General features: G+C 40.4%; 1 protein-coding gene across 1 annotated transcript in view; it reads left to right on the forward strand.

Annotated features, from left to right (window-relative positions):
• The first annotated feature begins 769 nt into the window (after positions 1-769).
• Positions 770-12710, forward strand: part of LOC138836806 (collagen, type I, alpha 1b-like) — a 19558-nt gene continuing 7617 nt past the window's right edge. The window contains exons 1-2 of the mRNA XM_070035436.1: positions 770-827; positions 6741-6826. Coding sequence (XP_069891537.1) covers positions 770-827; positions 6741-6826 — 144 coding nt within the window. The remainder of the gene's footprint in view (positions 828-6740; positions 6827-12710) is intronic.

The following is a 12710-nucleotide window of genomic DNA, read 5'->3' on the forward strand; positions in this document are numbered from 1 at the left end:
TAACGCGAAGGGTCTTGCAAACTCTCGTGTGGAGACCCTTGTCCACGTGTGCACTGCAAACCTGGCTGCAGGCAGCCAAAGCTGGAGCGGAAGCGTGGGAAGGCGGTCTGCATGTCACCAAGCAGGAGCTGCAGGGGGGATAGCACTGTGGCTTAGAACACGCGTCCCCAGGTGGCCCTAAATATAAAGTTGTACCTGTGATTTTTGTAGACTGCATCGATGTATTTGTATTTTTCAAAACATGGTTGTACAGGACTCAAAGGCGCTAGGGGCTGTGTAACTGTAATAATGCCTCGTGGGCATTATTGATTATATGGACACTCGAGAAGTTTGTGTAACTTCTTGTGGTTATAGCTAGGAGGTAGTGACACCACAGTCAAATTGAACTTCTGCTGCCAGAGTCCAGTTACACCACCAAGGGCTGTGCGAATGACCCAAACACAGCGATGCGGAAGCACAGGCTGATGGAACTTTCTCTCTCTCACTAGGTCATCTGCTGCCCCTATAACGTAGTTCTTAATGAGGCATTGACAGAAGGACACAGAAGGGCTTCTGAGGCAGCCCAGATGAACACTGGCCATCCATGTGACTTGTGGGTCCCTACCAGATCCTGTGTCTATGGGCCAACCTGCAAAGGCCCGAGTATCAGGTCAATCCGTGGCTCTGGCCTGTGGCATTATCCCTCTCTAAGACACTCTGGGCAAGGGCTAACTGATGGATTGATGGTAGCTGATGGAACTCGGTATTGGAAAGGAGCCAGGGAATGACCATGATGGATGACGAATGTCTGCCCCCTAGTGGCACAAGAGAGCTTGCTTCTGAGTACAGTAAATCCCTGTACAGTCCTAATCCTTTGTCTAAAATGCCTTCGCTAAGTGTTCATTCTGTACACATAATTCCTAATGGAATAACAAAGTTAAGTCATGAGGAATAGAGAATTTATGGAGAAACATATATGCTCATCTGTTTCCAGAACTGGACATTTAAACCCATCAGAATTTAATCTGCCTCTTTCTTCCATATCCGAGCCCATTCGGTGAGTTTAATACCTTCCTTAACGTCCCAAACTGAACTATTTTTTTTTTTTTTATTTCTGCAACTTTTCCCACTGAGCGGTGAAATCCCTTTTGAATTTGGACTGGCTTTGGTGCCAATGTATTGTAGAAGTGAGATTCTGCAAATCCTGAGGTCAGATGGTGAAGATCTGTCCAGGCTCTTGCGATGTGATGAGGACAGAAAGCCTCCCGGACAGCCCCCTGAGCAAGAGCTCCCAACCAAAAGCCAGTACTAACTTGCCAGCCAGGCTGAGCAAATCAACTTAGAAGAGGATGTACAGGCCTGGGCAGGGCACATGAACCATCTCTACTCAGCCCTACCAGATTCCCACATGTATGGATGATCGCTGCTACTTTAAGTCAACAAGGGTGGAAAGGAGCTGTTTTACAGCAAATAACGAGAATCTACCTTTGTAAGACCTTCAGGACTATACACATCAAAAGAGATGTGTGTTAGCTTCCCATTGCAGTGACTAAATACCTGAAATAGCAACGTATTAACTTGTTATCATTAAGATTTCTTTTGGTGAGGTGCAGGTGGCTCATGCCGGTAATCCTAGCTACTCAAGAAAGCTGAGAATTGCAATTCAAAGCCAGCCCTGGCAGAAAAGTCCCTGTGAGACTCATCTCCAATTAACCACTCAAAACCTGAAAGTGGCGCTGTGGCTCAAAGTGGTGGAGGGCTAGCCCTGAGCAAAGGAACTCAGGGACAGTGCCTAGGCCCCGAGTTCAAGCCCCACAGCCACGAAAAAAAGAAAGATTTATTTGGCTCGCAGTTTCACAGGTTTTTGGTTCATGATTTCTTGGCCTCGTTGCCATTCAGCCCGTGGTGAGGCTTTAGTCTTCATGCTCCTATTTTTGCTGGGAAACACAAAAGAAACAAACAGAGAAAGGAAGGAACAAGTGTTACAAAGTCTTCTTCAGTGCCAAGCACTGGTGGCTCACGCTTATAATCCTAGCTACTCAGGGAGGCCAAAGTCTGAGGATTGAAGTTCGAGGCCAGCTTGGGCACAAAAGTTCATGAGACTCTTATCCCTAATCAACTACTCAGAAAACACCAGAAGTCGTGCTGTGACTCCAGTGGCAGAGCACTAGCCTTGAGCCAAAGGAGCTCAGGGACAGCACCCAGACCCTGGGTTCAAGCCCCAGGATTGGCACACACACACAAAATACTTTCAAAATCATGCTTCCAATGGCACAACTTCCTTCTGATAGACCCTAAAAGTGCCCACCCCACACCAATAATGCTACAGATTGGCAGTGAAGCTTTCAACACATGGCTTCTGAGATATATTTAAAAGCCAAACTAACATGATTATCGCTACAGATGCAGAAAAGGCCTTTGACAAAATTCAACATTCATTCATGCTAAAAGCTCTGGAGAAAATAGGAATAGAAGGAACATTTCTAAAAACAATAAAAGCCATTTATGACAGACCAATAGCCAATATTATACTAAATGGGGAAAAGCTACAACCAATTCTCCTAAAATCAGGAACAAGGCAAGGATGCCCACTGTCTCCACTCCTCTTCAATATAGTCCTAGAACCCTTAGCCAGGGCAATAAGGCAAGAAAAAGACATTAAAGGGATCCTCATAGGAAAAGAAGAAGTTAAACTATCCCTTTTTGCAGATGACATGATACTATACCTCCACGATCCCAAAAACTCCATCCCCAAACTCTTAGAAATCATAAATCACTTCGGCAAAATAGCAGGATACAAAATAAACCCACAAAAATCAGTTGCCTTCCTATACACTGATAATGTACAGGAAGAGAGGGAAATAAAGGGAGCAACCCCATTCACAATAACCTCCCGAAAAATAAAATATTTAGGAATTAACCTAACCAAAGATGTAAAAGAACTATTTAATGAGAACTATAAAAAGTTAAAGAAAGAAATTGCAGAAGACACTAGGAAATGGAAAGACCTCCCATGCTCCTGGATAGGCCGACTTAATATAGTAAAGATGGTAATACTTCCAAAACTAATATACAAATTCAACGCAATTCCTATTAAAATCCCAATGACGTACATCACTGAAATACAGAAAACAGTCCAAAAATTCATATGGAACAACAAAAGACCTAGAATAGCCAAAACAATTCTAGGGGATAAAGACAATATGGGAGGGCTATCCATGCCGAACTTCAAACTCTACTACAGAGCTATAATAACAAAGACAGCATGGTACTGGCACAAAAACAGACCCGAAGACCAATGGAACAGAATAGAAGATCCAGAAATAAATCCACAGGCCTACAGCCAGCTGATATTCGACAAAGGAGCCAAAGACATACAATGGAAGAAACACAGCCTCTTCAACCGCTGGTGCTGGGAAAACTGGGCAGCCACATGCAGAAAACTAAAAGTGGACCCCAGCCTATCACCATGCACCAACATCAACTCAAAATGGATTAAAGACCTTAACATTAAACCTGAATCTCTGAAACTACTGCAGGACAGAGTAGGAGAGACACTTGAACTAATAGGCACAGGAAGGAACTTCCTGAACAGAGTCCCAGGGTCACAACAAATTGGAGAGAGACTCGACAAATGGGACTACCTTAAAATAAAAAGCTTCTGCACAGATAAAGCTATCGCAACCAAGCTAGAAAGACAACCAACTAATTGGGAAAAAATATTTACCAGCAATATATCAGACAAGGGGTTAACATCCTGTATATACAGGGAACTCAAGAAACTAATCCCTCCCAAACCCAACACACCAATTACTAAATGGGCAAGGGAACTAAAGAGGGACTTCTCAAATGAAGAAATAAAAATGGCAAAGAAACACATGAGGAAATGTTCATCATCCCTGGTGGTGAAGGAAATGCAAATAAAGACAACCCTGAGATACCACCTTACCCCAGTCAGAATGTCCCACATCCACAAATCAGCCAACGACAAATGCTGGAGGGGATGTGGAGAACGAGGAACGCTATTACACTGCTGGTGGGAATGTACACTCATACAACCACTTTGGAAAGCAGTCTGGAGGGTCCTTAGAAAGCTAAAGATTGACCTCCCTTACGACCCAGTCATACCACTTCTAGGCATCTACCCTGAACAACAGGAACCAATATACAAGGACACGTGCACCTCCATGTTTATTGCAGCACTGTTCGCAATAGCTAGGATATGGAAACAACCTAGATGCCCCACCACAGATGAATGGATCCAAAAATTGTGGTATCTATACACAATGGAATATTATGCAGCCATTAGAAATGACAAAATAATGGCATTTGCAGGGAAATGGATGGAGCTAGAAGGAATCATGTTGAGCGAGGTAAGCCAAGAACGAAGAGACAAACAGTATATGGTCTCCCTGATAAGTGGATGATGAATCCAAAATGTTAGGTGATATGACAAAACTAACAGGACTTAAGAAACAAAGAACTCCCACTCATCTGGTTGAACCACTACTAAATATCCCCATGCTGCTGATCACATATATGGTATATAACATATGAGCACCGTTATATATTACAGACTGTGATAGACAATTTGCTCCAGGAAAGTTAGAATGAACTTGTGACTTTAAATGAGCATCATTATTCCACAATACTGTGAAGTTCCGGAAATTAAGTAATCACTTAATCACGATCAAAAAAAAAAAAAAAAAAAAAAGAACCTTGGGGAAGGGAGGGAGGGAGGGGATGGTAGGGAGAAAACAATGGAGGGGGTAACAATGTTCAAGAGGAAGTGGAAGTGTACTCATTACCTCACTCATGTAACTGTAACCCTCTGTATAGTATCTCTACAATAAAAAAAAAAAAAATAAAATAAAAAAATAAAAGCCAAACTAGAACAGGAAATGTGATACACATCAAACTGATTTTGTACCTCACCATGAATTCTTTTTCATGTCCATCTCACTTAGATATTCTTTTTGAAAAGTATTTTACATAAGAAAATAAAAACAAAGGCTGAATCTTCTGATGTATAGAAGCAAAAAAAAAGACTAATTAAACAAATTATTTTAAAATGCCTTCAACCCTAAATAATAAAAATATCCTTAGAAATAGTATTTGGTGCAAAACTCTGTGAAAAGAAGAAGGCCCTGGAGCTTTTACAGTTCCGTGGATCTTCTAAATATAGGAAAGTAAAACTGAAATTCATGTCAGGTTGTTAATGGTATCACTTAAAACTATAAGTTAATTAACTAATTAACAACTTAATTAACTCAGCACTTAATTTGCTTACTTGAGTTCACTTAAATTCCCCCAGATGTGATTTAATGAACTTCAGGATAATTCCTGACTAACCATGTAAAATTGTTTGATGGATATCTCGTCAGTTGAAAGGATAATTCTTGAAATTAAATAATTTAAGGAGGAACACAGAGCCTAGCAGTGAGTTTTCTTTTCTTCTCTTTTTTCTTTCTTTTTGTTTCTTTCTACAGATCATCTCTGAACTTCAGGCATGTGGCAGCTTCTTTCAAAATGCAACCCATTGGCAGATGATCAGTCCACTGGCATGAGCATTGATAAGGGTACACTTACTTGGCTGGTAGTCTCAGTGGTATAGCCTCTTCTCCTATTTGATGTCATGTTTTTTTCTCATGAGTCTCTTTTGGTTAAAACAGAAAACTATCTTTTATATCATCAGCGTCCTTTTCTTCTTCTGTAGAGAATTTTAAATCTAGAAGAAAATTTTAAAACCCCAGTTAAAACATTTGCAGCTATGATGGAACAATCTTTGCATCATCTAATCCTAGTGTGAGCGTGACAGCTCTGATTTCTCTAGAAACTTCAGAAAATTCTCATTTGCTACTGTCTTTCTGAACTACTTTTTTTTTTTTTTTGCATTTGACCCGGAAGTTAAGCAATGTGTCTTCAGAGATGCCTCTCTTCTTACCACCTGTTCTGACTTCAAGTAAGTTCCACATTCACATCTTTCCAATGAGCCTCTTTGTGCTCAAGGCTAGTACTCTACCACTTGAGCCACAGCGCCGCTTCGGGCTTTTTTGAGTAGTTTATTGGAGATTTGAGTCCCATGTGTGGACTTTCCTGCCCAGGCTGGCTTTGAATCACGATCCTCAGATCTCAGCCTCCTGAGCAGCTAAGATGACAGGTGTGAAGGCTCTTTGTGTTTTCTTTTCGCTTTTTCTTTCTCTCCTTTCCTTTGCCTTTTTTCTTTGTTTTATATGTGAGTGCTGATACTAGGACTTGAAGCAGTCTTGTTGCTTTTTTTGCTCAAGGCCAGTCCTCCACCATTTGACTGCACCACCAGGTTTGTTACGTTTTTTGTTTGTCTTCATTTTGTGTATTTGTTTTGCTGGTTTCTTGGAGATAAGTCTGTCTGAGTCATATCTCTGTCCAGGCTTGGCTTTGGACTGTAATCAGTGAAGACCACAGGTGTGTGAGCCATCAGTGTCTAGCTCCATCTTTCTATTTCACTGTCTGAACGTTGTCTTCCTTCTTCATTCAGTCTTTCTTCTTTTTCTTCTGTAATATTATCACTAACTATCTTTTTTGAGCTGTAAATGTTTCAATATCATATAAACACTCTGCACCTACTGTCATTCCAGAATGGGTTGATCTTGTACTGACTTGGGAATTCCTCCCCCGCCCCCAGGTTTTCTTGGCACTTCTTCTGGAAGATTGATAAGAAATGAAATCGATGGCAAAGAAGTCTTCCCTATCTGTGTTTTGTGCTTTGCTTCTTTCTTTAGAATCTGCACCTACCTCAGCAGCTTCTGATGCTTGTTCTAATTTTCAAATACCACAAAAGCAAATCCTTTGCGACCCCCGGCCACTTGTAAGGTGTTGTACCTCTCCATCTGTCCCCAGTACTCTCCATCCAGCTGTGAATAGCATTCTTGGGAAGTAACTTTTGTGATAAACTAGTATTATTCAGCATCTAAAGCTTCAACAGCTGTAACCTAATTTTTTTTTTTCATTTCATTCATTTATTTATATTGCCGGTGCCAGGCCTCCAACCTGATTGGCTTGCTTGCTTACCACGATGCTCTTTCACTCAACTATGCCTCCAGCCCAGCTTCTTGCTGGTTATTTTGAAGATATGGAGTCTAGCAGACTTTTCTGCTTGCATTGGCTTTGAACTGAGATCTGTTGGCTCTCAGCCTCTTGAGTAGCTGGGAATACAGATGTGAGCCAGCTGTTCTTAGGTAAGCTTTCCACACCTAACTAAGAAAGAATACATTTTAACTTTAATATAACAAAAGAAAATTCTACTTGGATTTGTTGGGGTTTTTTAATGCATCAAAATTAGATTTACAAGTCATCTAGCCAAGATGGGAAATGCCATCATGATTAATTAATAGTTAATTTCCCCTATTGCTAGTGAATAGATCTTGAATCAAACAATAATGAAAAAGCACAAAAGAAAGGCTATTATAAAACCTGTCTTTATTTCATGTGCTTTTTAAATTTAATGCTCATGTTTATAGAACAGTAAGGAAAGCTATGCTTTACAGAGTTTAGCCAGGGGAGTTCCTTTATCTAATTTTTTAAAAAGAATTCACTGACTGGGCACCGGTGGCTCATGCCTGTAATCCTAGCTATTCAGGAGGCTGAGATGTGAGGATGCTGGTTTGAAGCCAGTCCAGGCAGGAAAGTCCATGAGACTTTTATCTCCAGTTAACTAACAGCACTCAGGCCCTGATATCAAGCCCTACGACCACCACCACAACCAACAACAATACATTTGTGCTTACATTATCTAGATGCTTCTGGGCCCAGCTTACAGACCTTGATGCTTACATCTATAATCCTAGCTCCTCAGGAGGCCTAAGATCTGAGGCTTGAGGTTCAAAATCAAGCCAGGCAGGAAAGTGTTTTAGACTCTTATCTCCAATTAATCACCAAAAAATTAGGAAGTAGAGTCTTGGCTCAAGTGGTAGAGTACTAGCCACAACCAAACAAAGTATGATGTGCTATATATAAGTCATCGAAAGAGCACATGAAGGCCGGAGTTCTAACACATCATATGCGTTTCCCAGCTAGTGAGGAGCAAGTGAAACAGGACAGATCAGGTCATAAGGCACCCGAGTAATTCTGGGGTTGCTGACATTCATGAAACACTCAGTGCGTGCATTTTAGCTCTCGTGTCTCATGTCATCCCCAAACAACTCAGTATTTCACGTTCTATTATCATCTTCAGTTTACATAGAAGAAATGTGAGGCTAAACAAGTTAAGTTTGATGCTTAAGGTCACCCATTAAAGAAGAGCCTGAAATGAAACCACATCGGTCTGATGCCTAAGTCCATTTCTGCACTAAAGGAACTCAGACAGGAAACACTCAGCGGTGCTTAGGCTTACACATAAAGAAGGAGGAGTCAGGAGAAAACAATTCAGTCCATAGCAGCCATCCACCTGAATGGTATGAAGCCCATTCTTAATAAAGGTCAGGGGTTTTATCTGATTTCCCATCTGAAAAACAAGGAGGAGAGTGTGTGCTAATGTGGAGAAGACATTCCTTTAGTAACAAGCTAAGAGATGTTATGTCTATGAATACGTGAATATTCCTGAAATTTCACTCTGAGTTCTATACTGCAGACCCACACAAGCTGCTAAAACAAACATGCTTTTGTCAATACAATAAATCAAATACATAACGAGAGTTGCATACGAATTACAGTGACAAATCCAATGCTTGAAGACAAGGTGATAGAAGGTGACAAGCAAGCACTGTGAAGTGTTAGTTATTTACCTAGTTAGAAAAGAGAAATTCGCTGAATAGAATATATTGGTTCTATGAAAAGCTACAATATGTTACCTGATCACCAGTACTTAGAAATGTCGCAGTTTAAATGCACTATTTTTATCCTGGCAAACTTTCTAATGTAATTGTAATCTCCCAAACTGAAACTATACATTTGCTGACCAATGTTTTTAAAAGTTAATTAAAACAGTAGTTCACATAATGATTCAGTAATACAGCATTTCTGGCATGCACAAGGCTAGGGGCTCCACCCCCAGCATAGAAAACAACACCTAATGGAAAGACTTAGAAAAAATTATATTAAGCAAAGTAAGCCTGACCCAAAGAAACAGAGTTTGCATGATCTCTCTCATTTGTAATCATTAGAATGCGCCTATAAATCTATAAGTAAACCCAATGAGTAGTAAAAGACAAAAATTACACTTGGAATGATAATTAAATAGAACTCAACACTCACATAGTGAGACCAAAGGAGGATATTTTTAGGAGAGGATCACAAGGACTCAATAGCTATGTGCATACGATCATATAAAATGATGCTTACTGAAATGAACTCCAAGAAGTGGAAACAAGAGGTTTTTTATTTTAGTTTTTACAGTTCTTTTTTTCCTGTCCCCCCCCCCTTTTTGTGGCTGTATTTGACTTAGGTACCTTTCGTTCTTGTATATAAGTTTATCTGATTTTGGGTAGAAGGAGAAACACAGAAACAGTGGAACAAAGGGTGAACCAATTCAGCAGTGATATCCACTAGATACTACGTTGGAAATGAACTACACAACTTGGTGGGGAGGGGAGTTGGGAGGGAAAAAGCTGGGAGAATACAAGGGAGAGGGTGACACTGACACTGTTCAAAAACAAATGTACTCAGTACCTGATTTACGTAACTGTAAGCCAGAGGGCTTACAGAGGGCTTACATCACCTTTATAGTAAAAAAAAAAAAAAATTAGGAAAACAGTTCACATGATTGACAATGACATTCTAATAGAGGTCCTGTTCTTTGGATACCCAAGTTAGAAAATTCTTGACACAGATGCACTTATCCCTGCATATCTGAAGGGGATTGGCTCCTGAATCTTCAAGGTACTCAAATCCATAGATATTCAAATCTCTTCTATAAAAAGCATAGTATCTTTTACATGACTTGTGCTCATCCCCATATATAGTTTAATCATTTCTAGGTGCAATATAAATAGTTGTTATACAGGCTAGAGAATAATGACATGAAAATGTTTCTAACGTGTTTAGTGCACATAATTGCACTAGAGCACTGCAGTTTGAACTCAGCCTCACACTTTCTAGGTAGTCACTCTTACACTTGAGCCATGCCTACAGTCCATTTTTTTTGCATTAGTTATTTTTCCAATAGGTCTCATGTGTTTGCCTAGCATTAGTTCAGACCCTAGTCTCCTACCTAAATTTCCCCATTGTAGCCATGACAACAGATGTGTACCCTATACCAGGTTTGTTGGTTGAGATTGAGATATTGATAAAATTTATGATTGGGCTGGCCTTGAACCATGATCTTCCTATTCTCTAGCTCTTGAGCAGCTAGAAATACTGGCATGAGCCAATACACACCGTGTCCCATAAAATTTTGCTTAATTTTTTTTTTCTAGCCTGGCTAGTGGCTCATGCCTGTAATCCTAGCTACTTAGGAGACTGAGATCTGAGGTTGAAGTTTGAAGCCAGCCTGTGCAGTCCATGAGACTCTTATCTGTAATAAGCTACTCAGAAAAATCCAGAAACTGCACTGTGGCTCAAGTTGTAGAGTATTAGCCTTGAGCAAAAGATCTTAGGAAGAGTGCCCAGGCCCTGAGTTCAAACCCCAGGACCAATATCAATAATAATAATAATAGTTATTATTATATTATGTATTATTATTGTTGCTGTAATTACTTTCTATAGTGCTCAAGTGGTAACATCACTTTCTTAGAAAATACCAGGCAGATCCTAAATTCAAACCTAGTACTGAAAAAACAAACAACCAAAATGATTCTGCAGCGCAGGGCCAAGGCTGACTACATCGCCCCCAATGCCCGTCTTGGAGAAGATCTTAGGACTTCCTCAGAACTCAATTCCTCTACCAGTTTCCTCAATAGAAATGCAAAGTTACATAGGAATGTTCCGTGTCTTCTCTCTTTGCAAATCATTCTGGCACACAATCCCTTCCAGTTTTCTGGTGGTTAACTGGCTAAAGAGTCTCACGGACTTTCATGCCCAGGCTGGCTTTGAACCATGATCCTCAGATCCCTGCCTCCTGAGTAGCTAGGATGACAGGTGTGAGCAACCAGCACCTGGCCCCAATATCAATATTATAACTACTTAAATATTGGGCACTGGTTCCTTTAAAAAAAATAAAAATAGAACTCCCCTATGACTCTATTATGCCACCTTTGGATATACATTCAAGGGAGAGTAAAAGAATACAGGAAGTGGTGCTGTAGCTCAAGTAGTAGAGCGCTCACCTTGAGCTGAAGAGCTGAGGGACAGCGCCCAGGCCCAGAGTTCACCCACAAATGAAAAAAAAAAAAAGAATACACCAGAAAGACACATGTACATCTATGCTTATTGCATCACTGTTCATAATAAATAGCCAAACCATGAAAACAGCCAAGGGGCCCAACAACAGATGAATGATCAAACTGGGCTTCTTCACAATGGGAAATTTTACACATGTTGTCTAGTGTGGCCCTAAAAGGGAGGCTTTGTGCCACAGCCACAAAGAAAAATTATATATAAATATATGTATATGTATATATATATATACATATGCCACAGCCACGAAGAAAAGTTAAATCATGTCATCTTCAGAAAAATGTATAGACTTGGAGTACATATTGAATGAAATAAGCCAAATCAGAAAACAAGATATCATATGTTTTTACTCATATATAGAAGCTAGATGTAAAAAAATGCATATTTATGGGCATGAACATATCTATATATCTGCATATATAATACATACATATGGATAAACAGAGGATATAAATCTAAGGGATTATTTAAGGAGGACAGTGGGAGGGGAAAGCGAAAAAATAGAGGTTGAATTATTATACATGAAAATTATTATACATGAAAATAGCATAAAAACTTCAATAAGAGCTATAGATCACTAGGGGCTAGGGAAGGGAAAGAGAAACAGAGTCTACTGGGTAGGTAACGTGTGTGTGTGTGTGTGTGTGTGTGTGTGTGTGTGTATGTGTGTGTGACAGAGAGAGAGAGAGAGGTGGAAGTAGAATATGAAGCCTGGTGGCATTGTTTTGGGAAGCAGGGTAAGGAAGAATGAAAAGGAGGAGATTGAATGGGTTGCATTGCTGACATGTGTGGAAATCTCACAATAAAATCCCCCCCCCCTTGTATACCAATTTAAAAATAAGACTATTGCTTCCTGGTATTAGTTCACAATAGTCCAATTGAGTCCAAATGTAGCAGAAATATCATAGGAGAAAAAAAAAAGTAGTGTAGATAAAGAGTAGAAACTGAACCAAATATGCTCCGGTTGAATAACCAATCATGCCAGAGCTTAATGTCTAAGCAGCGATGACGTGCTAGGTCTCTTGTCTCTGGAGATGAACTCAGTGTGGCTGGGAGAGTCTGGATTTGGGTCTTGTGTACAGTTACAGTCAGGTACAACTGGGGCTGGATTCATTTGGATAGAATGTTCACTTGGCTGTATCTGGTACCTCAAGCGGATGCTTGCAAGAGCTAGGGGCTGACCAAGGACTCCCGTTCCCATTCCCGTTCACACCTGTCTACTTGGCTTTTCACATGGTCTAATCAGGTTTCTTCACAATGGGAGACTTCACACATGTTGTCTATGTGGCCCTAACAGGGAGACTTTAAAACAGCAGTGAACGCCGCAGAGCGTCCGTATGACCTAGGCTGAGAGTCACACAGCATCACTTCTACCACCTGTTATTTTTTTACCATCGGATCTGGTCCCAGTCAGCATGGGG

Source organism: Dipodomys merriami, unplaced genomic scaffold (genome assembly GCF_024711535.1).
Source record: "Dipodomys merriami isolate MVZ:Mamm:240054 unplaced genomic scaffold, mDipMer1.0.p SCAF_26, whole genome shotgun sequence".
Classification (NCBI taxonomy): domain Eukaryota; kingdom Metazoa; phylum Chordata; class Mammalia; order Rodentia; family Heteromyidae; genus Dipodomys; species Dipodomys merriami.